The sequence below is a fragment of the Bubalus bubalis genome, chromosome 6, assembly GCF_019923935.1.
Source record: "Bubalus bubalis isolate 160015118507 breed Murrah chromosome 6, NDDB_SH_1, whole genome shotgun sequence".
In the NCBI taxonomy this organism is placed as follows: domain Eukaryota; kingdom Metazoa; phylum Chordata; class Mammalia; order Artiodactyla; family Bovidae; genus Bubalus; species Bubalus bubalis.
The window spans coordinates 26,032,061-26,059,876 of record NC_059162.1 but is presented as its reverse complement, the minus strand read 5'-3'; the positions used below and the strand labels follow the sequence as shown (position 1 = coordinate 26,059,876).

The window sequence follows — 27,816 nt, the reverse complement described above, 5'->3', positions numbered from 1 at the left end:
TCATTTGGTGAATCAATGACAATGACTTCTTTTGTCATATGGTAGGTAGTTAGATATGCAAAACTTCTAGAAATAGTGCAGACTGGAATGTACTCTGAATTGTGCCAATGAATGAGGATTTTTTTGTTTGATTTTTAGCTCAGGCTGACCTTTTGTCCCTGCCATTTAAGGGACTCTTTTCCAATTCCCAGTTATCACTAAGGATGTGTAGAGGGAATGACATCTTAGTATCAAACACAATCTCAAAGCTGAAAGTAAGAGTATTTGTGTATCATAGACATTTGTTCTTAATCACAACATGGGGGCTTCCCTCATAGCTCAGTTGGTAAAGAATCCACCTGCAATACAGGTGACCCGGGTTCAATTCCTGGGTCGGGAAGACCCCCCTGGAGAAGGAAATGGCAACCCACTCCAGTATTCTTGCCTGGAGAATCTCACTTACAGAGAAGCCTGGCAGGCTACACGACTTAGCAACTAAACCACCATCACCAATCACAACATGGTTCTTAACACTATGGATAACAGAAATCAATTCAGGGTGCTTTTCAGGCTTAATTTAAACAATATTGTTGTCTTTTGGGGTTCTAGCACCTCCTTGTCTATACTTATTATCTCTTTTGCAGGAGCGGTGGTGGTGAGGAGTGTGAAGATGATGGGAGAACGTCTTCCAGAAACTGAACGACGACAAGGCTGCTGTCCTATGGGGTCATATGGACTGCTGCAGGAGACTCCTCAACCACGACACCTAAACGAAAGGTCGCCATTTTAAACACAGAGCCAGGCACTTGGTTGATGCTCAACAGAGATGACTCGAGCCTCGGGTGCCCAACGACGTGCATAGGGGCTGCAAAGAAGTTGGAGACCCAGTCTTTGAGCCCTAAGGGATCACGGTCCACAACTGAAGACATGACTTCCACAGAGCAAGATTAAACGTTAACCTTGGCCATGAGATCCTTTGAGTCCCAGTAACTTGATTGCAGCGAAGCCTTGGTGACCTGAACCCTCCCCACCCCCGCCCCAAACGCTAGGTCAGTCCCACGAGTGACGATGGCAAAGCCCGGCACGGCTTAAGTTATCACTGAAGCGCGGACGGGAGACCTTCTCCCACCAAGCGCCCAGACGGCGGCGGCAGGACGCTTCCTGGGGGCGCGCCGGCGGCTGGCGGGAGGGCGGCGCTGGAGCCCGCAGCGGCGCGAGGCCGGAGCGCGGGCCAGGCGGGGCGGGGGAGGGGCGGCGGCGGCGGGGCCGGGAGCGTGCGCGCGCACCTCACACTCCGCCGCCCGGGGACGCCCACTCGCGAGTCGGGGCCGAAGGCCGGCCCGCGCCATCCGTCCCACCCCAACACGCCGGCTCCTCTCAGGCGTGTGCCCAACGGTGAAAGCCCCCGGTTGCTCCGCGCCTTCGGGGCCTAGAGTGCCACAGGGCGAGGACCGGGCCGCAGCCCCGCACCGCGTGGACGCGCTGCCTCTCCCGCAGCCGCCGCCACCGCCAGAGAGAGCAGCTGCGAACGACCCGAGGCTGCGCGGCGGAGGCCCCCAAGGCCCCTGGCGGTCGGGGAGGAAGGAGACGGAACTGACCTCTGCCCGCCTGAGGCGCGGCTGCTCCCGCGCGCCCGGGGCCGCCGTCGCCCCCGGGCTGAGGGAGGAATGAGCAGGCGCCTGCCCCGGGCTCTCGGACCTGAGGGCCGCGGCTCGGCTGCTTCTTACGCCTCCGCTCTGCGGAGGCTCGGTCGCCGGGCCCGGGTGCGGCGGGGTCAGCGGCGGCCTCTCTCGGGGAGTCGGCGCCGGGGTTAACTTAACCGGCCGCCGAGAGGAGGAGGAGCCGGGCGGGGGCGGTCGACGCACCTCCCCTCCCCCAGCACACGCCGGGGCTTCTCAGAGGCCGCGGAGGAGGAAGTTCCGCTCTCTGACAGACCCGAGCGGTAGCAACAGCGGCCGCGGCTGGGAGGGCGCAGGTATTTTGGACGCGAATGCCCTTCGCGCCGACTGTCGAGGGGGCAGCGTCGGAGCTGTCGCCTGCCCTCGGAGCCGGGGGACAGGGTCGGGAGGCGCGGGCGTAGGAGCCCTCTTTCCTGCTTTTCACCCAGCGTCGCTCTTTTGGCTTTTCACCCAGTGTCGCGCTGAGGCGGGAGACCCCTCCTCTCGGTTGGCCGACTTCCGAAGAGCCCCTTGTTTTTCAACCACTGAGATTAAGAAATTCTCCAATCGAAGCATCAGAGGAGCCTAAGTGAACCTTCTACAACTCTGGGATCACGTCAGTCACCCTTTTGGGGCGGGAGACCACGCTGGAGCATCTCCCTGAGGTGCAGGAATGGAAGAGCCCACCTTGCATCCTTTCTGCGGTGTTGCTTGCCTGATCTACCCTTGGGAATGAAGAGGAGACTTGTAGTCACCCGGTGAGGTACCGAAAGCCAGATGGCAAAAGAAAATATCACAGGACTTAAAACTAGTGATCGTTTTGGGGCCACACGCGTTTCTGCATGTAATTGAATGAGCGTGAAAGAGGTGCCCTATTGAAAAGCACAACAGTCCTTTAAGAGGAGAAAAACTGAATTTCCCCATTTTTGCCAAGATTCCGAAGACTGTTCAATGTATCGTACGTTTGATATAAGATGAGAACTTTATAAAGTATTTTGCCCGAGAGCTTAAACGATGACTACCCCAGCGCTGCTACCCCTCTCTGGACGAAGGATACCACCTCTGAACCTGGGGCCGCCTTCCTTCTCGCATCACAGGGCTACCTTGAGACTTTCTGAGAAGTTCATCCTCCTCCTTATTCTAAGTGCCTTCATCACCCTGTGTTTTGGAGCATTCTTCTTTCTTCCAGACTCTTCAAAACACAAACGCTTTGATCTGGGTTTGGAAGATGTGTTAATTCCTCATGTAGATGCCGGTAAAGGGGCGAAACACCCTGGAATCTTCCTGATCCATGGACCAGATGAGCATAGACACAGGTTTGTTTTTTTCAGAAGTTCTGGTATTAACGTTTGGCAGAGCGAGGTATGGTTTATTGCATCAGATCTGTTATTTTTTGGCAGTAAAATATAACTTTCCCTGAGTTGTGAGAGCTGTATTGTGATTTCACAACTAGTTAAATAGAGAACCACAAACTGGAAGGACTCCAGAGCCCCATCCAACGTCCAGCTCCTTCCTTTTATGTAGGAAGAACATATGTGTTCGGGGGTGTTGGGTCTGATGTGAACAGTTGGGAGTGGAGGTATGAAAACTTAACTTGAAGAAATAGTGAAATAGGCCGTGCCTTCATTTATTAAGAAGGTGTTGCTTTATGTCATTGTGCCGCCCTGTGAAATAGGTCCGTGGAATCCTGACATGCTGTGGATTTGTTGTCTCTCAAAGGGCCCTCGTTCTCTGGCTGGTAGTTAACCTTAGTAGTGAGGCTTAAGCATTTTAGTAGGACAAGCACAGGTACAGTAGATGTATTTTGGTGCTCTGTGTGCAATCAGTTAAGTTAAAGATCTCACTGAATCTTAAGTCACTCACTGTGAGTCTTGTAGACAAGATTTGGTTATGTTTTTAAATATAATTTTGTTCTCACCTTTTTTTTCCCCCCCATGTGGAAGGCAGTGTGTATCAAGTGACTCTTGAAATTTGCTTAATTAAAGGGTTCACATTCTTTCCAGTCACTAAATCTGAAGTGAGCTCTTGGGAGAATATATCCAAATTAGGATAAAATGGGAGCTCTAGCTCTCTTTAAATCTTTTATTATATCAAAAGAAGAATCTGGGAAAGTAGTTTGCTTTCTTCAAACCTACAGTTTTGTTTTGTTCTTTTTTCCCCTGCTCCATCTTTCCCCCTTTTGCTCTATTTCTTAAATTAATTTTTGAGTATGTTTTAAAAAAAAAAGGCTTATATTCTGTTCTCAACTGATGTTAGTTTTAACTTTTCCTCAAGCACAAAGTTTTTGAAAAACCTTGTGTTCAAATGTTATCCAAAATTAAATACTTTAGAAATATGTACTGTTGTAATGAGAGCTGATTTTTCCTTTTTCTCAGTCTAGTTCTTTGCTTGCTGTTTCTTTGACTTTTGGGTGAACCTTATGGAGTAGTTACTTCTAAAATTATTTCATCCCATTCGTCTGTAGCCAAATTAATTTGAAATTTTTGTCATCATCTTCAACTTTTGTACTCTTTTCATTTGTTTCTTTTATTTTCTCCTTTGCTGTTTGTGACTTTGAGAAAAATCTGATGTGATCTGTGAAATACGTTGCTGAAAAATTAACACTGAAAGTACTGCTTTCCTTGAAAACCTTATTTCCCATGGTATTTATAATGATAAGTTTTTTTTTAAAGATGCTAAAACTGACTTCAGAGTTCTTTGAAGCCACAAATTAACATTATTTAACTCTCTTAGTTATTTGTCATATGCTTAACAGTTTCCTTTATATTTTAAATTGGTTTAAAAGTTAAGAAATGTGGCACATTCTAGTTCACATAGAAAAATTCTGTTAAGTGGAGTTTAAATTTCAAATTTGAATGAAAATACATATATGTGCAATATGTGCATTTTTCCACATTTTAAAAACCTATTTAAATCTCTTAAAACAAGAACTCTTAAATTTATATAGCCCTTGAATACATTTGCTTTTTGTTTTGCTGTACAAAACTGTTGGATTTCTGAGTTTGGAGTGAGATTGGTTATTGAATTCTCTTAACAAGGTATGGCGAGTGAGCCATGTCTTAGGTTTTGGGTAGTAAGAGTCTGGACAACAAATCATTTATATGAGACACTTATTCAAATCTGTTTGGTTCTTGAGTTTTGGAAAGCATGAATTGGAATAGAGTTCAGGTCTTGAAGGATCCCTTGATTATCTCTGAGCATATTTTATGTGGTAAATCAGTTTATTTTTATATTGCTTGTCACCATATCTGAAAATAGTGTATAGTTATAAGTGATTTTTCTAATTTGAGCAACAAAATACATTCCAAATAATATATCATTCAAATAATCAGATTTCAATGTAAAATATGAAACATTAATATATAAACATTAGCGTTGTTGTTCAGTGACTTAGTTGTGTCCAACTCTTTGCCACCCCATGGACTCCATCACCAGGCTTTTCTGTCCTTCACTGTCTCCCACAGTTTGCTCAAACTCATGTCCATTGAGTTGATGATGCCATCCAACCATCTCATCCTCTGTCTGTTAAAATGGTGTCTTTCTGAATTAACATTAACATATTCAAAAGTAATTCAGAAAGATGACATTTTAACAGATACTTTTGGTACTAAGTTCATGCCTATTTTGGATGTGGTCAAAGGATCGTCTTTCTTAGTTGAGAAAATACAAATGATGATTTATCTTAATTTTGTGTGTGTGGAGAAGAGTGTAGGATAGAGGGATGAGGAGCCTTACTTTAATGGAGAAGTAATGAGAGATAAACCTTGGCCATTATTTCTTATTCACAGTATTTAACGGATACCTGTTGAATTGGCTTTTCTTAATTACTTAGTTTAGTGTAGTAGTTTGGTGCTTAAACTCTGGAGTCAGACTGCATGGATTCATACCCTACTTTTTCATTGATTAGATATGTGATTTGGAACAGATTTTCAAACTCTTTGCCTTAGTTGCTTCCTCTGGATTACAGATTGTTATATTGAACGAGATATAGTGCATGCAAAGTGCTCAGTGTAGTTCCTAGCATTTAGTAAATGCTCAGTAAATATTAACAATTATTAATAATAATTATATTTTGAGTATTTTAATTCTGAGTCTACTTACATGTACCTTTAAATATTGTACATGTTTCTGAAAAGTTGGGTGCAGATTAATTTTTAAAAGTGCACCAGAACCTTATTATCTAAAGGAATATTTTATCATCAAATTATTTAGCAATAAATGTGTATTGCATGTCTGCTGTGTATTGGGCCCTGCTTTTATGGCACTTCCCACTTAGGGGGAGGGGTGGGAAGGGATGACAAACATTAAATGAACAAATTTATTTTTTGGGTGTGATGAGTGTTACGAGATACATTCAGTGTTGTCAGAGCACAGAATGATGTGAGTTAGCCTGTGGAGTGGGGGACAGGCAGTGGGAGCAGGGAAGGCTTTTTGAGGAAACAACTGCTCAGAAGCATACAAGTAGGAGATTGCTAAGTCAGGTAGAGTTGTGGGGGAAAAAAAGATCAAAGCAGAGAATATGACATATGTGAGAGCCCTCAGTAGTATTACTGTTGAACCCAAGTTCGTGTGCCTGATACACAATGAGGCCGAACAAACGTTAAGAGTTTGGAGTGGAGAAAAGTTTACTGCAAGGGCTAAGTGAAGAGGATGGGGCAACTCATGCTCCAAAGACTCAAACTGCCCGGTAATTTTCAGGGAAGAGTTTTATAGGCAAAAGTGCTTGGGAGAGGGCTGCAGGTTGTGTAACTTCCTCTTAACCTGTTGGTGGTGAGGTAACAGGGTGGTGTTCTAGGAATCTGTCATCAGCCTTCTGATTCCAACCAATTAGGGTTGGAGCCAGAATATGCTTGTGTTCAGCCTGAAGATACAGTCTTCCACCTAGATGGAGGCCCTGCTTCCTGTCAGAACTGGGAGATTTTTGTCATATTGTTATGCACCTCCCTGAGGAGGATCACTGCTGTGTTGTTTCTTTCAGCTGTTCCCTCACTTCCCTGGTTAGTAACTGAATCTGCCCTGTGGACTTAAGAAAGGTCATGGAGGTGGAAAGCCTTTTTCCTACAAACAAGGAATGGGACACTGAAAAGGGTTTTGTGCCCTGGAGGGCTGTGCAGGATCCTGGTGGGTTTCAGCATTGTTGAGGATCTGAGAAATAGTGTGGCTTGTATGGCTCATATAGAGATTAGTGGTGTGGGGCTAGGTGAAGAGACTAGGTGAGGAGTCATATTCAGCTTCCTTATTGTTTGAAAAGTTTGAATGAGTTGCCAGCATTGACATATGAGGGAGATTTCACACAAAGTCTGGATTTCGAATTTCTCTTGAAAAAGTAGAGGATATAGCAACATCCAAGTCTGTATTTTCAGATGGCAGTGCTCAGCTGGATCCAGGCAGCTGCTGCTCCCTCTAGAGGGGCATTGGCTCCTCATTTTGTGCCACTCAGTTAAGTTGCCAGATAAGTAAATTTAATGAATCAATATTTAACCTGGTTGTTGTTGAGTTCGGAATCCCTAGGCAGAATTCTGTAGTTTTTAGTCAAGTATTTTGATCTTAAGTACTGTGGGAAGTCATTGAAGAGTTTTCTTTGAAGCAAGGGACTGTCATAGTCAGTCAGTATTTAAAAAATATAAACAATCACTTTGGTTACAGTGTAAACACTGGGATGGAGGGGAACAGGAGGAAGTGTAGTGAAATCAGTTAGAAGAGCATAAATCACAGAGAATATTGGCTTAGACCACAGTGGTGAAAGTGGAGGAGAGAAATTAGTGGAGAAAAGCACTTGATTCAAGAGACATTCAAACTGTTAAGTTGTGTGGAAATTGGTGGTTGGTTGAATATGGAGTCTAAAGGAGGAGGAGGAGGTAGTCTCAGGTAACTGTTTCTAAGTGACATGGTTATGGATTGCTAAGAAATATACACTATATTTAACTAATACTTTATATAATTGATATCACATGAATTTAAGATCAAGTGTTTTCCTGAGAAAACCTATGTGTTCCCTCCCATTAAATGGTTCATAAATAACATAGAGTTTTCAAACAATATATACTTTGCAGATGATAATGACATAGAATGTATCATTTGATGTTCATGATACATGTTTAGCATCTATGATTTTAGTCATGTTTAGCATCTGTGATTTTAAAGTAACCAAAACATTTAGCTAGTGGTTATAGTATACATGAAATATTATAAATACACACAGATATACATAAAGTATCATGTTCATAATTTGTGTACATAACAGGCCCATCTAATAAGAATTTTACTTATTAATTTTCACTTTTGACACTGACATTTGTTTTATATGTTGGCATTATATAAATGGGCTTTGTGTTTTTGTTTTTTGAAATATTTATTTGAACTACCAATAAATTTCATCCTCCAGTCAAAATTTGCAAGTATAAATTGAATTCTTGGGGTTGGGTGTATGTTAACTTCTGATAGTTTGCTCAAAAGGAAAGATCTGGAGTCAGAAGGAGTTAAAGTTGCATCTTGGTTTTACTAACTAGCTGTGTGACATTGTACTAGACAGAATCACTTTAAACCTGTGTTGGACAGTATCGTAGTCACTAGTGTCCTGTGGCTTTTGAACGTGACATGTGGCTAGTCCAGATGGTAGCATGCAGTAGTGAGAGTTCCTCAAGTTTTTCATGTTATGTTTGTATTTTTGGCTTGATTCACTTTTCTTTTCTGTTGCAGGAGTAGAGATTTTATATCTCACCATTATGAGTTTAGCTTTCTTAGTACCTTTTCTCATCTCATCTCCCATGCCTCCTCTCCCTGCATCCTGTTCTTTATTTAGGGCTTACTGCTTCTGTTTTAGAGAGGTTGCACATTTATTTTATCCTGTATGTCTGCTGGGTTTTCCCTTGTAATATATTTCCCTAATTGTCTTGTGGTTATTTTTCCTACTTCCTTTTTTTTGACTGTTGTTCCGTCATTCAGTCATGTCTGACTCCTTGCGACCCCGTGGACTGCAGCATGCCAGGCTTCCCTGTCTATCACCAAATCCCCGATCTTGCTCAGACTTATGTCCATTGGGTCGGTGAAGCCATCCAACCATCTTGTCTCCTCCTTCTGCCTTCAATCTTTCCCAGAATTAGGGTCTTCTCTAATGAATCGGCTCTTCACATCAGGTGGCCAAAGTATTGGAGCTTCAGCTTCAGCATCAGTCCTTCCAATGAATATTCAAGATTGATTTTCTATAGGATTGACTGGTTGGATCTCCTTGCAGTCCAAGGGACTCTCAAGAATCTTCTCTAACACTGCAGTTCAAAAGCAGCAATTCTTCAGCGTTCACCTTCTTTATGGTCCAACTCTCACATCCATACGTGACTACTGGAAAAACTTTAGCTTTGACTATATGGACCTTTGTTGGCAAAGTAATGTCTCTGCTTTTTAATATGCTGTCTAGGTTTGACATAGCTTTTCTTTCAGGGAGCAAATGTCTTTTAATTTCATGGCTGCAGTCACCATCTGCAGTGATTTTGGAGCCCAAGAAAATAGTCTGTCACTGTTTGCATTGTTTCCCCATGTATTTGCCATGAAATGATGGGACTGGGTGCCATGATCTTCATTTTTTAATTGTTGAGTTATAAGCCAGCTTTTTCACTCTCCTCTTTCATTTTCATCAAGAGGCTCTTTAGTTCCTTTTTGCTTTCTGTCATAAGGGTGGCATATCTGCATATCTAAGGTTATTGATATTTCTTCTGGCAATCTTAATTCCAGCTTCTGCTTCATCCAGCCTGGCATTTCACATGGTGTACTCTGCATATAAGTTAAATAAGCAAGGTGACAATATATAGCCTTGACGTATTCTTTTTCCACTTTGGAACCAGTCTGTTGTTCCGTGTCCTGTTCTAACTGTTGCTTCTTGAGCTGCATACAGGTTTCTCAGGAGGCAGGTCAGGTGGTCTGGTATTGCCATCTCTTGAAGAATTTTCCACAGTTGTGATCCACACAGTCAAAGGCTTTAGCATAGTCAATGAAGCAGAAGTACATGTTCTTCTGGAATTCTCTTGCTTTTTCTGTGATCCAACGGATGTTGGCAATTTGATCTCTGGTTCTTCTGTCTTTCCTAAATCCAGCTTGAACATGTGGAAGTTCATGGTTCACGTATTGTTGAAGCCTGGCTTGGATAATTTTGAGCATTCCTTTTACTAGCGTGTGAGATGAGTGCAATTGTGCAGTAATTTGAACTTTCTTTGGCAGTTCCTTTCTTTGGGATTGGAATGAATTCTGACCTTTCCCAGTCCTGTGGCCAGTGGCTGAATTTTCTAAATTTGCTGGCATATTGAATGTGACACTTTAACAGCATCCAGCAATCATCTCTTAGGATTTGAAGTAGCTCAGCTGGAATTCCATCACCTCCGCTAGCTTTGTTTGTAGTGATGCTTCCTAAGGCCCACTTCCCTTTACTCAGATGTGAATAAGGTAAGATCAGTTTATACCTGACATTTATCAATAATCTGTGGTATAGATGTCTTTGATGCTTTTTTTTTTTTTTTGGATCTGCTTATATATTGAGTGAATACTTGTTTGAGCTCCATAGTTGGAGGACGGAGTGATTTATATAGCTTTCAGTCTCTTTTCTTCTGTTCTAATATCTTTAGTCCTCTCAACTTGTAGCACTAGAGTAGATTTCACAGTTTTGGGTACAGTTGACATCATAGACAGCTACTGAAATTCTTGTTCTCTTACCAGCTAGAATACAGTGTTTCATTCTGCTTCCTCTATCCTCCAGGAGTTGTTCTCTGATATAGCCTAGCTAGGTAGATAATAAGGAGAGAATTGGGAAGATACTGTGGGGAAGGCAAGTTGAACAGTGCTCTGACGACATGAAGGTTTCTATCCCATTTTATGATTAGGTCTCTGTGATAAGTTACAGTTGGGGTAGTGTAGTTTGGACATTTTTTGTTTAATGAGCAAGATAAGATTATAAGTTACTGAAAAATTCTTCCAGATTCTGACATAATGGCTCTTATTTCTTTGATAGCCTGAGTTTTATTCTTTTCTGCATCTTTCATAAGTATTAATAGTAGACTGTATTTTGGGGCTGCTTACCAGATGACATTTGTGTACTCTTATTTAGAGTCTAATTTTGATCCTAAGCAAAGTGACAGTGACTTTGCTTTTACATTATAAAATCACTGTTATAAAATGAGTATGTTTTTCATTTTTCTCAGAAATGAAAAAAGAACTAGTATGGTGTGATTAAAATGCAGAATGCCACGGTGTAAGTCCTGATTTTCATGTTGGTCAGCATGTACTAGAAATTTCTTGCTGTTCAGTGCCCTAGAAGTTGAATGTTAATAAGTAAGCATTATTTATTAGATGAAGTTAAATGTTTTAAGGAAATAAAATTTGTTCAAATATAGTTTATTTGCTTTAAGCCGTAATAACCATTCCAAAATTTGGGTTTTATAACAAGTGTTTTAGTGTTATGAAATGTTTATTTACTCTTATTTATTAATATTTCTTTTGATTTTTCTTACTAATGGATCAAACATACAATCTCAGAATATTCCTTCCATATTATGAATATTTACATAGACTTATGTAGCTTATGTAGCATCTATAATATTAATATGTAGTCTAAGATTAGATTTTGTCATCATTATTTAGTATTATAAATCTGTGCTTGAATTACTTTGATTTGCCTTTAATCTTATTTTGTAATAGTGCTCTCTGATCTGTAGCTTTCTGGTTAATATTAATTTACCCATTAACATCTGAGATTGTCAACACCCAAGAATGAGTGACTTTCACTTTCACAGACAAATTTATTCCTTTACTGTTCCTGCCTTTGGGTAGTCTTTTTCCCCACGTACTTTTATCTTTCTCCTATATTGTCTGTGATTGCATGTTTACAGTCATTTGCTTACTTGTTGCTCCCAACAGAACATGGGTTCCTTGTGAACAGATGATTGTCTTTTAATTATTTTTGTCTCTCCAATGCTTAATGTTCATTTGACCCTTAATGAAAGTATATATATATTTAAAAAATTGAATTGTAGTTGATTTACAGTGTTGTATTAGTTTAGTTTTTGGTGTATAGCAAAGTGATTCAGTTTTATATATATATTCTTTTCTATTATGGTTTATTACAGTATATTGAACATAGGTCCCTGTGCTCGATAGTAGGGCCATTTTGTTTATCTATTTTATATATAGTAGTTTGTATCTGCTAATCCCAAACTTCTAATTTATCCCTTCCTCACCCACTTTCCCCTTTGGTAACGGTCAGTTTGTTTTCCATATCTGTGAGTCTGTTTCTGTTTCATATATAAGTTCATTTGTATCATATTTTAGATTCCACATATAAGTGATATCATATCTTTCTCTTTCTGACTTACTTCACTTGGTATGATAATCTCTAGGTCCATCCATGTTGCTGCAAATGGCATTATTTCACTGTATTTTATGGGTTAGTAATACTCCACTATGAAAATATACCACATCTTTTTTATCCATTCATCTTTTGATGGACAGTTTAGGTTGGCTCCATGTTTGGCTGTTGTAAACAGTGGTATTGTGAACGTAGGGGCCCATGTATCTTTTCAAGCATCTTTCCTTTACATGCGTAGGAACCGGATTGCTGAGTCATATGGCAGCTCTAATTTTAGTTTTTTAAGGAACCTCCATGCTGTTCTTCATAATGGCTGCATCAGTTTACATACCCACTGAAAGGACAGGAAGTTTCCCTTTTCTCTCTTTCCAACATTTGTTATTTGTAGATTTTTAAATGATGGCCATTCTGACCAGTGTGAGGTGGTACATCATTGTAGTTTTGATTTGCATTTCTCTAATAATTAGTGATGTTGAGCTTTTTTCATATGTCTCTTGGCATCTATATGTCTTTTGGAGAAATGTCTGTTTAGGTCATCAACCCATTTTTTGATTGGGTTGTTAGAATTCTGAGTTATATAAGCTGTTTGTATATTTTGAGATTGAAGCCCTTGTCCATTGCATCATATGCAAATATTTCTCCTAGTCAGTAGGTTGTCTTTTTGTTTTGTTGAAGGTTTCCTTTGCTCTGCAAAAGTTTGTTAGTTTGATTGGGTCTCCTTTATTTTTGCTTTTATTTCTATCGCCTTGGGAGACTGACTTAAGAAAACTTTACTACAATTTATGTCAGAAAATGCTTTGCCTGTGTCCTTTTATAGGAGTTGTATGGTGTTATGTGTTATGTTTAAGTCTTTAAGCCATTTTGAGTTTGTATAGTGTGAAAATGTGTTCAAACTTCATTGATTTACATGCAGTTGTACATCTTTTCCAGTATCGCTTCCTGAAGAGACTATCTTCTCTGTTGTATTTTCATGTCTCATTTGTTGAAAATTAATTGACCAGAGGTGTGTGGGTTTATTTCTGGGCTTTCTATTCTGTTCCATTGATTTATATGTCTGTTTTTTGTGCCAATGCCGTGCTTTTCCCCCACCTTTTTGGCCACGCCACCTGGCATGTGGGATCTTAGTTCCCTAATCAGGGATTGAACCCTGCCACGGCAGTAAAAACACTGAGTCCTAACCACTGGACTGCCAGGAAATTTCCCATACCACACTGTTTTTGATTGCTATAGTTTTGTAGTATTGTTGGAAGTCTAGGAGACTTATGCCTCCAGCTTTATTCTTTTCCTCAGGATTGCCTTGGCAATTCTGAGTCTTTTATGGTTCCATATAGTTTTTAGGATTATTTGTTCTAGTTCCATGAAAAAGTCATGGATAATTTGATAGGGATCATATTAAATCTGTAGATTGCTTTGGGTAGTATGGCCATTTTAACTAATGGCCATACTACCCAATTCTAATACTACTACTGCTCAATTCATACTACTAATTCTTCCAATCCAAAAGCATGGGATAGTTTTCTATCTTTTAAAATCATCTTCAGTTTCCTTTATCAGTGTTTTATAGTTCTCAGCATATAAATCTTTCTCCAGTTTGGTCAGGCTTACTCCTAAGTGTGTGTGTGTGTGTGTGTGTATATATATATTTATATGTGCAGTTTTAAAAGGTATTGGTTTTTAATTTTCCTTTCTGATATTTCATTGTTAGTATAAAGAAACTGATTTCTATATATTAATGTTGCATCCTGTTCCCTTGCTGAATTTATTAGTGCTAGTTGTTTTATTGTTGAGTCTTTAAGATTTTCTGTATATAGTATCATCTCATCTGCATATAATGACAATTTTACCTGTTCTCTTCCCATTTGGATACCTTTCTTTCTTTTTATTGTATGATTGCTATGACTAGGACTTCTGATACTAGAAGTGGGCATCTTTGTTTTATCCTGAATTTTAGCAGGAAGGCTTTCAGCTTTTCACTATTGAATATTATGTTAACTGTAGATTTGTCATAGAAGAAAGTGTTAGCTCCTCAGTCATGTCTGATTCTCCAGACAAGAATACTGGAGTGGGTTGTCATCTCCTTCTCCAGGGCATCTTCCTGACCCAGGGATCAAACCCAGGTCTTCTGCATTGCAAGCAAATTCTTTACCATCTGAGCTCCCAGGGAAGTCTAGATTTGTCATAAATACGTTGAGAATGTATTAATAAATGCTGTTATATTGAGATACATTTTCTTTATACTCACTTTGGTAAGGTTTTTATTCATAAATGGATGTTGAATTTAACAAATGCTTTTTCTGCATCTGTTGAGATGACCATGTGATTTTTGTCTTTTCTTTTATTGATATGGTGTATCATGTTGTTTGATTTGTGTATTTTGAATCATCCTCGTGACCCTGGGATGAATCCAGTGTGTTCATGGTGTATGATCTTTTTATGTCTTACTGAATTTGGTTTGCTAATATTTTGTTGAGAATTTTTGCATCTATATTCATCAAAGATACTGTCCTGTAGTTTTTTTCCTTGGTGTTGCTTTGTCAGGTTTTGGTATCAGGATGATGATGGTGGCCACATAGAATGACTGTGGGAGTGTTTGCTCCTCTTCAGTCAGGAAGTAGAGAAGGATCAGTATAAGTTCTTCTTTGTATGTTTGGTAGAATTCCCCATTGAAGCCATCCAGAATAGTATGTATCTTGAATAAATGATGTCCATGGCGAGGTGACAAATTCTGCAAAAGGAGATATAAACAATGTAAGACAATATTGAGAGGTAAGATGCAAAAGTAGGATGAATAATGTCTTAAAGTGAGGACAATGTTTAATAGAGGCCCTTTATTAAAAATAATTAAAAAAAAATTGCAAATTATTCACTTTGGCCCTCTCTAGAAAATACTTATCCATACACATGTATCTAAGTTATTTTGCATGCCCTTACATTGAATTTTTCCTTCTTTAGGAAAAAAAGAGAAAATAATAGTATGTGATGAATATTTTCACATATTTAGCATTTATTCTTTACATCAGACCTGTAAGTTAGGTATTACTAACCTTATTTTTACAGATATAGTGATCACGACGGTGTTGGAAAGTTGGTATCACAGAAACTAAACATCTATATGAAACCTATAGTACATGGTAAACATTAATTTAATTGATTAACTGGGCAAATGTTATGTTTACTATTGTTTGAAAGTTATGAAAAGTATTTAAATTATGGTTTAGGTTGGCTAGGTAAATCATTTTGCTCTTTTATTTTTCATAACTGTGCATGTTCTGTCAGAAAAGTTTATTTAGGTTACCATTAAATTTTTGCTGGAATTTTTTCCTTTTAGAACACAGTTAAAATGAAGCATGGATGAAGATTTATATACAGATTGGCTTTTAGGATTTATTATAAAGGGAAAATCTCCTTTAAAGGCATTCATTCCAATATCTATCTTGGAATTTTATGTAGTCCAGAGCGAAGACATCATTGTATATTTAAAAGGGTGGTGGGCTCAGTGTTAAGAGATAGGGGCTCTAGTTTCACTGTTGTCCTTACTTAATGGATGTATTTCTTTGAGCTCTTTAACTTCTTTGTGCCTTGTTTATGAAATGAAGGAATTGATTGAACCTTCAAAGATTCCTTCCAGCTCATGCATATGAAATACCAGTAATTTTATGAAGTGGGGACTGAAGAATGTGTAGTAATTTAGTTCAAGGCATGACAAATACTTTGAAAATAAAGTGTATTCTGAGTAGGAATTAGTGTTATTTCTATCTATAAAAATTAAGGTTTGAAAAATAATTTTATAAATGTCTAATTCATTTATAGATATTATGGTTACTTTTATAATGAAATGTGTGCCAGTTTAAAGAGTGTAAATGACTGAAATGGTGTTTTTATGCATTATTTCGCATAAGTTTAAAAGTATAACTTACTGAACATTTTTTTACACCAGCCTGAAGGTAATAGGTATATTTACAAAAGTATTTCCAGGTGTCATTTTTGAGCTCACTTAACAGTTACATATAAAGTTTTATATAACCATTTAATTTGTTATATAAAACTTTAGGATAGATTCTATGGAAAACAAGAGTTCTTGAATAATTCAGGCCTCAGACCCTGTAGGGCTCTTATTATCCCAGTGCAGAATTTTCTTTGAGATAATAATTTCCTAACTTTAATGTGGAAAGATACCATTGAAAGTGTCTGTTCTTTTGTCTTCCATATCAATAGGAACTTTAGAGATAAGTTATATAGTTCTAAAAAAGAAAGGATATGATGTAATCTGGTGCAAAGAACAACGTGTGTCTCGTTTTTCTTTTTACTTTTTGACATTTACATATTTATGATATCAACCTCTATTACTTGTGCAGATCTCTTGGCCTCTCCATAGTGATAACATGTTCATTTATTCAGCAAATGGTTTTTTTGAGTGTTTAGGATGCACCAAGCATTATACTAGTATTGGGGTTCAGTTCAGTTCAGTTCCGTTCAGTCGCGTCCGACTCTTTGCGACCCCATGAATCACAGCACGCCAGGCCTCGCGGTCCATCACCAACTCCCGGAGTTCACTCAAACTCATGTCCATTGAGTCGGTGATGCCATCCAGCCATCTCATCCTCTGTCGTCCCCTTCTCCTCCTGCCCCCAATCCCTCCCAGCATCAGAGTCTTTTCCATTGAGTCAACTCTTCGCATGAGGTGGCCAAAGTACTGGAGTTTCAGCTTTAGCATCATTCCTTCCAAAGAACACTCAGGACTGATCTCCTTCAGAATGGACTGGTTGGATCTCCTTGCAGTCCAGGGGACTCTCAAGAGTCTTCTCCCACACCACAGTTCAAAAGCATCAATTCTTTGGTGTTCAGCTTTCTTCACAGTCCAACTCTCACATCCATACATGACCACAGGAAAAACCATAGCCTTGACTAGACGGACCTTTGTTGGCAAAGTAATGTCTTTGCTTTTGAATATGCTATCTAAGTTGGTCATAACTTTCCTTCCAAGGAGTAAGCGTCTTTTAATTTCATGATTGCAGTCACCATCTGCAGTGATTTTGGAGCCCCCCAAAATAAAATCTGACACTGTTTCCATTGTTTCCCCATCTATTTCCCATGAAGTGATGGGACCAGATGCCATGATCTGAGTTTTCTGAATGTTGAGCTTTAAGCCAACTTTTTCACTCTCCTCTTTCACTTTCATCAAGAGGCTCTAGTTCTTCTTCAGTTTCTTCCATAAGGGTGGTGTCATCTGCATATCTGAGGTTATTGAGATTTCTCCCAGCCATCTTGATTCCAGCTTGTGCTTCTTCCAGCCCAGTGTTTCTCATGATGTACTCTGCATAGAAGTTAAATAAACAGGGTGACAATATACAACCTTGACGTACTCCTTTTCCTATTTGGAACCACTCTGTTGTTCCATGTCCCGTTCTAACTGTTGCTTCCTGACCTGCATGCAGGTTTCTCAAGAGGCAGGTCGGGTGGTCTGGTATTCCCATCTCTTTCAGAATTTTCCACAGTTTATTGTGATCCACACAGTCAAAGGCTTTGGCATAGTCAATAAAACAGAAGTATTGGGGTTATTGGAGAATATTATAGAAGATAAACTTTTAGTTGGACACTACTGAAAATGTTCAACCTGAGATTCAAATCTTAACATTGTCTTCAAGCATAAATTATCTCTGGAGTCATATTCTAGGGATCTTAAGATACTTTTTCACCTAGGTGAGGCTCAGGTATGCATTTAGGTCATTGGTATTTTTTGAGAGTTTAGATAAGTAGTTGTCTTTTTTCCTTTCTTTTTTCTCCTAATGAACATTTGTTTCATTAATTTATGCATTTCTGGCATATGGACTGGGTTATCTGGAAGTGAGGTGCAGTGTTCTGAAGCTTTTTTCAATAAGGAACCAGACCCTGTCATCTAAAAAAGTATGCCAATCATTGTGCTAAATTGGGATCTCACACAGTTATATATCTTCAGGTATCTAAAACTATATATATATAGCTGTATAGAGTTATATTCATAAGTCTATTTAAAATGTTTATGTATGTACATGACTTCTTCCATTACTTTGCAGTAAGGTGGCATCTGATATACAGTTTATATCTTTTTGGTGTGTATAATAAATATAAATTATTTTTCTATTAATTTGTGATACTGTTAATCAACATTTACCTTTTCATGAGCTAGGTTTTTTTCCCTCTACTTAAAAAGATTGTTTATATCGAGGGGCCGTGTATATTGAGCAGGGTTGCTCCACTTGCACTTACACTGTTGGTGAAGGTGTAAAGTAATAGAATTTTTGTAATGAACAATTTAGTAATCAATTAATTTAATAAATACCAATCAATTTAAAGTACATGTTCTTTGATTTAGAAATTCTTCTAAGAATTAATCCTAGTAAATCTTTACATCAGTGCACAAAGAAATGTTTAAGAATGTCCCTGGAAGCTGTAACAGGACATATGGTGAATGATCCAAATGTCTGTCCTCAGGGAATTGGTTAAATAAAAAATCATGTATCCCAAGGATTTCCCTGGTGGTCCGGTGGCTGGGACTCTGTGCTCCCAATGCAGGGGTCCAGGGTTTGATCCCTGGTCAGGGAACTATAATAGATCCCACATGCTGCAATTAAGAGTTCACATGCTACAACTAAAAAATCCTGAGCACTGCAACTAAGATCCAGCAACCCCAATAAGTAAATAAACAAATACTAAAAAAAAAATAAATAAAAAGATAATGTATCCCAGAGTATACAGAGTTCTTTTTTTCTTTAAACCCCCATGGATCTTTCTGATTACTCCCCAAAGTAACCACCATTTGAAGTCTTACACTATGTTTTGATATCAGGTATAAGTCCTCTCATTCTTTTTTGTATGTTTGTTATAAGTCTTTTAACAGCTAACATTGTCACTGTAGCCACTGTTTCAGATCTTGACATTTTTCTGTTTTAGCTGAAGATTACCCTTCTTGAGATAAACCTCTATTCTGAGTTTTGATACTGTCTTTCTCAATACATGGTTTTATAATTATGCTCCATATATATTGATATGTTATATAGACAAACAATTGTAAAATATATAATTATATTCTGCATGCTCTTAAACATTGTATATCTCCTTCAGCAAATTTTTTTAATTCAACATTTAAAAAATGATTTATATATATTATCATATTGGATATATTATCATATCAGGCTCTGGTTCAGTTATTCACTTAGATATTCTATTGTGTGATTAAACCTCAGATTATTTACATATGCCCCTGTTGATAGATTTTTTTTTTTATGTTAATTCCATATTCTAACTACAGAAGCATTCTTGTACATGTGTACTTGGGCACATGTGTTTTTTCCTCCAAGATAAAAGCTTAGTAATACAATTATTGAATTGTAAATTATATGCATCATTGACTGCATGTTTTGCTGCTAAGTTAGTCTCTAAAGGGCTTATACCAATTTACCTCCCACTTGCATCTTTGTAAATCATGGCTTTGTTAAATTTTAGAAATCTTTAGCAATTTGATACAAATTTTAGTTTTTATTTCTTGATTACTAGTAAGATGGAATTTTTTTAAAACATATTTATTGATTGCTTGAATTTCCTAGTCTTTGAGTAGCTTGTTCACTTTTTTGGCCAATTTTTCTTTGAGATTGTTCTTTTTCTTACTCATTTGTAGGAATTATTTATATATTCTAGATGAATTCTTCGTTACTTATATGCATTAAAGATAAATTCTTGCAATGGATGTCTGATTTTCATGCTTTGTTTATTTTTATACTCCAGTTTTATAGGAGTTTTAAATTTTAATGCAATTGACATTTTTCCTTTGTGATATTTTGCTTTTTGGATTTTTATGTAGTTGGTGTCATGTCCAACTCTTTGTGACCCCATGGACTGCAGCACGCCAGGCTTCCCTGTCCTTCATCATCTCCCGGAGCTTGCTCAAACTCATGTCCATTGAGTCGATGCCATCCAACCATCTCATTGATAATAATTTTTCATATTATTATCTTTGTTTCTGGTTTCTCTATGTCCTTCTGTATATTTGTTTAACTAGCATAGCATACTGTTTAAATAATAGAAACCAACCTGGCTGCATACCAGGAGGTAAGGAGCTGGCGAGCAAGTGAAGCTTCATCTGGAACTCCCTATTGCTTTTTGCATTACCACCTGAACCATCCTTCCCCCTCACCCCTGCACTGCCCCAATCCATGGAAAAATTGTCTTCCATGGAGGAGCCTGGGGTGCTGCAGTCCCTGATGCCAAAAAGATTGGGGACTGCATTTAAGAGGCTGCCTTTGCTCCATCATGTATTCTTGCCTCTTTTGTCAAAGATAAGGTGCCCATAGGTATGTGGGTTTATCTCTGGGCTTTACATCTTGTTCCTTTGGTCTATATTTCTGTTTCTGTGTCAAAATACAATATTGTCTTAATGACTGTAGCTTTGTAGTATACCCTGAAGTCAGAAAGATTGATTCCTCCAGCTCTGTTTTTCATTTCAAGAATGCTTTGGGTATTAGGAGTCTTCTGTGTTTCCATCAGGTATTCTCTTTTCAGTTAAGAATTCTTTAATGGCTTGCTTTGCTCTTCAGTTGCAAAACAAACTTTATTCATGGTTGAACTTTTCTTCTCTGGCTTTCTTACCATGCCCAGTCTGTTCTACACTACTGCACCTTCTCCCCTCTGCACACTATACTCTAGTGGCCCTACCAACTTATTTCCTAACTGGTATATTGTTTTGCTTCTTCTTTGTACACTATCACTTCTATCTAGTATGCCCTTGTTTTCTTGATCTGCCTGGCAAATTTGATTTTTTTTCCTTTTAATTTCTATTTGAAGAGTATGCCTTTCTAATGCTGTTTTCCTATGTAAATCTATTTTCAAGTCATGCTCATGTTGTTGTTCAGTCGCTGAGTCACATCTGACTGTTTGTAACCCCATGGACTGCAGCACCCCAGGCTCCTCTGTCCTCCATTATCTCCTGGAGTTTGCTCAAATTCATGTCCATTGAGTTGGTGATGCTATCTAACCATCTCATCCTCTGCTGCTCCCTTCTCCTTTTACTTCAGTCTTTCCTGGCATCAGAGTCTTTTACAGTGGGTTGGCTCTTTGCATCAGGTGGCCAAAGTATTGGAGCTTTAGCAATAGCCCTTCCAATGAATATTCAGGATTGATTTCCTTCAGGATTGACTGATTTGATCTCCTTGCAATCCAGGGAACTCTCAAGAGTCTTCTGCAGCACCACGATTTGAAAGCATCAATTCTTTGGCGCTCAGCCTTCTTTATGATCCAACTCTCATATCTGTGCATGACTACTGGACCATAGTTTTGACTATATGGACCTTTATTGGCAAAGTGATGTCTCTGTTTTTAATACACTGTCTAAATTTGTCATAGCTTTTCTTCCAAGGAGCAAGCATCTTTTAATTTGATGGCTGCAGCCTCTGTCCACAGTGATTTTGGAGTTCAAGATGTTAAAATCTGTTGCTGCTTTCACTTTTTACCCTTCTATTTGCCATGAAGTGATGGAACCGGATGACATGATCTTCGTGTTTTGAATGTTGAGTTTTAAGCCAGCTTTTTCACTCTCCTTTTCACCCTCTTCAAGAGGCTTTTTAGTTCTTCTTCACTTTCTTCACACCTTAGGTTGTTGATATTTCTCCTGGCAATCTTGATTCCTACTTGTGATTTATCCAGCCTGGCATTTTGCATAATGTTTTCTGCATATAATTTAAATAAGCAGGGTGACAATATACGGCCTTGTCTTACTCCTTTCTCAAGTTTGAACCAGTCAGTTGTTCCATGTCTGGTTTTAGCTGTTGCTTCTTGACCCACATACAGGTTTCTCAGGTGATAGATAAGGTGGTTTGGTAGTCCCATCTCTTGAAGAATTTTCCAGTTTGTTATGATCCACACAGTCAAAGGCTTTAGGGTAGTCAATGAAGCAGACGTAGATGTTTTTCTGGAATTCCCTTGCTTTCTCAACGATCCAACAAACATTGGCAATTTGATCTGTGGTTTCTCTGCCTCTTCTAAACCCAGCTTATACATCTGAAAGTTCTTAGTTCATGTACTGCTGAAGCCTTGTTTGAAGGATTTTGAGCATAACCTTGTTGGCATGTAAAATGAGCACATTTGTACAGTAGTTTGAAATGTGTTCAGTTCAGTTCAGTCGCTCAGTTGTGTCCGAGTCTTTGCAACCCCATGAACTGCAGCACGCCAGGCCTTCCTGTCCATCACCAACTCCCGGAGTCCACCCAGACCCATGTCCATTGAGTCTGCGATGCCATCCAACCATCTCATCCTCTGTCGTCCCCTTCTCCTCCTGCCCCCAATCCCTCCCAGCATCAGGGTCTTTTCCAATGAGTCAGCTCTTCGCATGAGGTGGCCAAAGTATTGGAGTTTCAGCTTCAACATCAGTCCTTCCAATGAACACCCAGGATTGGTCTCCTTTAGGATGGACTGGTTGGATCTCCCTGCAGCCCAAGGGGTCTCTCAAGAGTCTTCTCCAACACCACAGTTCAAAAGCATCAATTCTTCTGTGCTCAGCTTTCTTTATAGTCCAACTCTCACATCCATACATAACCCTGAACAGTTTCCTTTTTATCTTTGTGTCTTAGTGTTTTCCTAATAAGATGGAGAACAGTGTTAAGTATAGGGTGCCTCATAAATTGGTGTGAGAACTAAATAAGGTAATCTTGTATAAAGAAAGAAAAAATAAAAACAAAACGAGACAACAACTTAAAAAAATGCAAACCTAATGTTATTTATGGGATATTAAAAAGTGATTTAACTCTTACACAGAGGATATAATTGAAAAAGTAATTTCTTTTTTTTTTTTAAAGTAATTTCAAATCTCATGCAAACTTGCAGATATAAGATTAGATATTTTTTGGAAATCTTGGAAGGTACCCATAGTTAGCCATTCTGCAAAGTTTGAGGGCACAGTCCTGCACAGGACTACCTTACTTCTGACACCACCTAAAATTTCAGGGGACTCTAAAGCCACCCTCAGGTTTGATAATTTGCTAGGACTCCCAAAACTCACTAAAAGTCATCCACTCATGAAAGGATTATAGATTATAGTGAAGGGATGGAGTTTAAAATCAGCCAAGGGAAAGAAGCACATAGCATATATTCCAGGAAGGTTCCAGATGTAGAGCTTCTAGTGTCCTCTTCTTATAAAGTCAGGACATCAAGTTGTGACAGTGTGTATTGTCACCCAGGTAAGCTCATGTGAGCTTTGGTGTCCAGAGTTTTTGAGGAATGAGTAACTGATTGCCTCCATGAATGAGCAACTTAGTCTCCATGTTGGCTGATACTTTAGGACCCAGAACCTCACCCTAAGTTGTTTTGTTGGATTTATTTGTTTTTTTTTTTAGTATGGCTAGCCCCGACCCTGGATGTGGCCAACCCCACCCTAAAAGGTGGTGTGGCCAGCACCCACCATAAACAAACAAGGATACATCTATGAAGTAGACAGATTACCTCCCATAAAGTGGCCAGACTTGTCTTAGGACAATGCAGAATTCTTTACTACATGGAAAGATACAAGGCACTGATGAAAAGCAAGAGACAAATGGAAGTTCACCATGATTATCTGTTGAAGATATCAAAGTTACAAAAAAAAAAAAAAAATCTTAAAAAGATGTAAGTAAAAGGTCATTCAGGTGAAAATAAACATCTAGAAATTTGATCCAACTGATGAAATTTAAAATCTAGAAATTTGGGCACTAAAGTAAAATTTGAGGAGCCTCTTGAAAATGAAATTGAAATGAGGACAGATTAGCTCAAGATGGTGGAGTAAAAGGACATGCGCTCACTCCTTACAAGAACACTGAAATCACAACTAACTGCTGAACAGTCATCAACAAAGTCAGTTCTGGAACCTGGCAGAAAACATACCCTACAACCAAAGTCAAAGGAGAAGTCACAGTACGACGGTTGGAGGGGCATAAATGTGATAAAATCAAATCATATACCCACTGGATGAGCAACCTACAAACTGGAGAACAATTACAGCACAGAAGTTCTACTGGAATAAAAGTTCTGAGCCCTATGCCAGGCTGTCCAGTGTGGGGGTATCTGGCAACAGGAGGAAGAGTCCCTAGAGAATCTGGCTTTGAAGTTTAATTGCAAGACTTCTCAGGACACGGAGGGTGGGGGGAGGGAGACAGAAACTCTGCTCTTGGAGGGTACACACAAAGTCCTGTGTGCACCAGGACCTAGGGGAAAAAAGCTGTGACTCCATACAAGACTGAGCCAGACCTACCTCACCTCAGAGGTGAGGGGTATCTGGTGGCTCATTACTGGGACAAACACTGGCAGCAGCAGTTCTGGGAATTACTTATTCATGTGACCCCTCTAGAGGCCACCATTAGCCTCACTAAACAGCCTGTAGGCTCCAGTGCTGGGACACCTCAGGACAAACAATGAACAGGGAGGGAACACTGCCCCATCCATCAACAGATAAGCATATTAAAGTTTTAGTTGGCACAGTCATGCCCACCAGAGAGATAGGGCCAAGCTCTAGGGTACCACCAGTCCCACCCATTAGGAAGCTTGTACAAGCCTACTAGATAGCCTCATCTACCAGAGGGCAAACAGTAGAAGTAAGGAGAAGTACAGTCTTACAGCTTGTGAAACAAAAACCACAATCACAGAAACTTAAGACAAAATGTAATGGTAGAGGATTATGTCCCAGTTGAAGGAATAAGATAATAGCCTAGAAAAACAACCAAGTGAAGTGGAGATAGGCAACCTTTCAGAAAAAAAATTGAGAATAATGATAGGGAAGACAATCCAGTCTCAGACAAAGAATGGAGTCAAGGATTGAGAAGATGCAAGAAATGTTTAACAAAGACCTAGAAGAACTAAGAAAAGGTGAGTTTTCATTCCAACCCCAAAGAAAGGCTATGCCAAAAAATGTTCAAACTATCACACAATTGCACTCATCCCACACGCTAGCAAAATAATGCTCAAAATTCTCCAAGCTGGGCCTCAAAGTATGTGAACCGTGAACTTCCAGATGTTCAAGCTGGATTTAGAAAAGAGGAACCAGAGATCAAATTGCCAACATCCATTGGATCATTGAAAAAGCACGAGAGTTCCAGAAAAACATCTGCTTTATTGACTATGCCAAGGCCTTTGACTGTGTGGATCACAACAAATTGTGGAAAATTCTTCAAGAGATAGGAATACCAGACCACCCGACCTTCCTCCTGAGAAATCTGTATGCAGCTCAAGAAGCAACAGTTAGAAGTGGACATAGAAGAAGAGACTGGTTCCAAATTGGGAAAAGAATATTGTCACTCTGCTTATTCAATTTATATGCAGAGTACATCATGTGAAATGCCAGGCTGGATGAAGCACAAGCTGTAATGAAGATTGCCGGGGGAAATATCAATAACCTCAGGTATGCAGATGACATTACCCTTTGGCAAAAAGAAAAGAACTAAAGAGCCTCTTGATGAAAGTTAAAGAGGAGAGTCAAAAAGCTGGCTTAAAACTCAACATTCAGAAAATGAAGATCATGGCATCTGGTCACATCACTTCATGGCAAATAGATAGGGAGACAGTGGAAACACTGACAGACTATTTTTTTGGGCTCCAAAATCACTGCAGATGATGACTGAAGTCAAGAAATTAAAAGACACTTGCTCCTTAGAAGAAAAGCTGTGACCAACCTAGACAGCATATTAAAAGGCAGAGACGTTACTTGGCCAACAAAAGTCCATCTAGTCAAAGCTGTGGTTTTTCCAGTAGTCATGTATTGATGTGAGAGTTGGACTATAAAGAAAGCTGAGCACCAAAGAATTGATGCTTTTGAACTGTGGTGTTGGAGAAGACTCTTGAGAGTCCCTTGGACCACAAGGATATCAAACCAGTCAGTCCTCAAGGAAATCAGTCCTGAATATTCATTTGAAGGACTGATGCTGAAGCTGAAACTTTAATACTTTGGTCACCTGATCCGAACTGACTTAATTTGACAAGACCCTGATGCTGGGAAATATTGAAGGCAGGAAGAGAAGGGGATGACAGAGGATGAGACCGTTGGATGGTATTGTTGACTTGATGGACATGAGTTTGAGCAAGCTTTGGGAGTTGGAGATATACAGGGAAGCCAGGCGTGCTGCATGCAGTCCTTGGGATCACAGAGTTGGACATGACTGAAGAACTGAACTGAAAAAGAACTAAAGAACAAACAGAGATAAACAATACAGTAATTGAAATGGAAAATACACTAGAAGGATTCAACAGTAGAATAACTTAAGCAGAAGAACAGATAATTGACCTGGAAGACAGAATGTTGGAAATCACTGCTGAGGAACAGAATAACAAAAAGAATGAAAAGAAATGAAGACAGTATAAGTGACCTCTGGGACAACATTAAATGTACTACCATTTGCATTATAGGAGTCCCAAAAGGAGAGGAGAGAGAGAAAGGATCTGAGAAAATATTTGAAGAGAAAATAGCTGAAAATTCACTTCCCTAACAAGGTCTTCCCTGGTAGCTCAGCTGGTAAATAATCTGCCTCCAATGCAGGAGACCCTGTTTCAATTCCTGGGTTAGGAAGATCCCCTAGAGAAGAGATAAGCTACCTACTCCAGTATTCTTGGGTTTCTCTGGTGGCTCAGATGGTAAAGAATTCGCCTGCAATGTGGGAGACTTGGATTTGATCCCTGGGTTGGGAAGACCCCCTGGAGGAGGGCAAGGCAACCCAGTCCAGTATTCTTGCCTATAGAATCCTCATGGACAGAGGAGCCTGGTGGGCTACAGTCCATGGGGTTGTAAAGAGTCGTACATGATTGAGTGACTAAGCACAGCACAACGTTCCAAAGGAAACAACCACCCAAGTTCAGAAGGTGCAGAGAGTCCCAGGTAGGATAAACCTAAGGAGGAACATGCTGAGAGACACATAGTAATCACATTGACAAAAATTAAAGACAAATTTAAAATAATAAAAGCAAGGAAGGAAAAACAACAACATACAAAGGAACTCCCATAAGGTTTTCAGTTGATTTCTCTGCTGAAACTCTGCAGGCCAGAAGGAAGTGGCTCAATGTATTTAAATGATGAAAGTGAAGAACCTACAATCAAGAATACTCTACCCAGCAAGGCTCTCATCCAGATTTGATATAGAAATCAAAAACTTTCAGGTAACAGGAGATGAGGTAGCTCACCACCAACAAAATCACCTTTGCTGAAAATGCTAAAGGAACTCTTTAGCGGGAAAGAGACCAGCAACTTAAAACAGCCTCGTGCTACATATATAGATTGCTATGTCAAAACCTCACATAAACAGCAAACCCAAAAACTATATATACACAAAAACAGAGATCAAAAAGATTTGGTATAATTAATGGCTTACATTTGTATAGAAAATTACAATTTACTAAGTCCTTATACTTACCTTGGATATCACTAGCCAAGTGTTCAGTTCAGTCGCTCAGTTGTCTCCGACTCTTTGTGACCCTATGAACCGTAGCATGCCAGGCCTCCCTGTCCATCACCAACTCCCATAGTCTACTCAAACTCATGTCCATTGAGTCGGTGATGCCATCCAACCATCTCATCCTCTGTCATCCCCTTCTCCTGCCCTCAATCTTTCCCAGCATCAGGGTCTTTTCAAAAGAGTCAGCTCTTCACATCAGGTGGCCAAAGTATTGGAGTTTCAGCTTCAACATCAGTACTTCCCATGAACACCCTTTAGGATGGACTTGTTGGATCTCCTTGCAGTCCAAGGGACTCTCAAGAGTCTTTTCCAACACCACAGTTCAAAAGCATCAGTTCTTCTGTGCTCAGCTTTCTTTATAGTCCAACTCTCACATCCATACATGACTACTGGAAAA

General features: G+C 39.4%; 1 protein-coding gene across 7 annotated transcripts in view; it reads left to right on the top strand.

The window, feature by feature from the left end:
• Window positions 1–1,673: 1,673 nt before the first annotated feature.
• The window catches only part of MAN1A2 (mannosidase alpha class 1A member 2), a 149,065-nt gene continuing 122,922 nt past the window's right edge, over window positions 1,674–27,816 (top strand). For 6 of the 7 annotated variants that reach the window (XM_044944497.1, XM_044944496.1, XR_006551711.1 and 3 more), the window contains exon 1: window positions 1,674–2,953. In XM_044944497.1, coding sequence (XP_044800432.1) covers window positions 2,652–2,953 — 302 coding nt within the window. In that variant the 5' untranslated portion in view covers window positions 1,674–2,651. The remainder of the gene's footprint in view (window positions 2,954–27,816) is intronic. The other variant, XM_044944495.1, reaches the window with a different exon arrangement.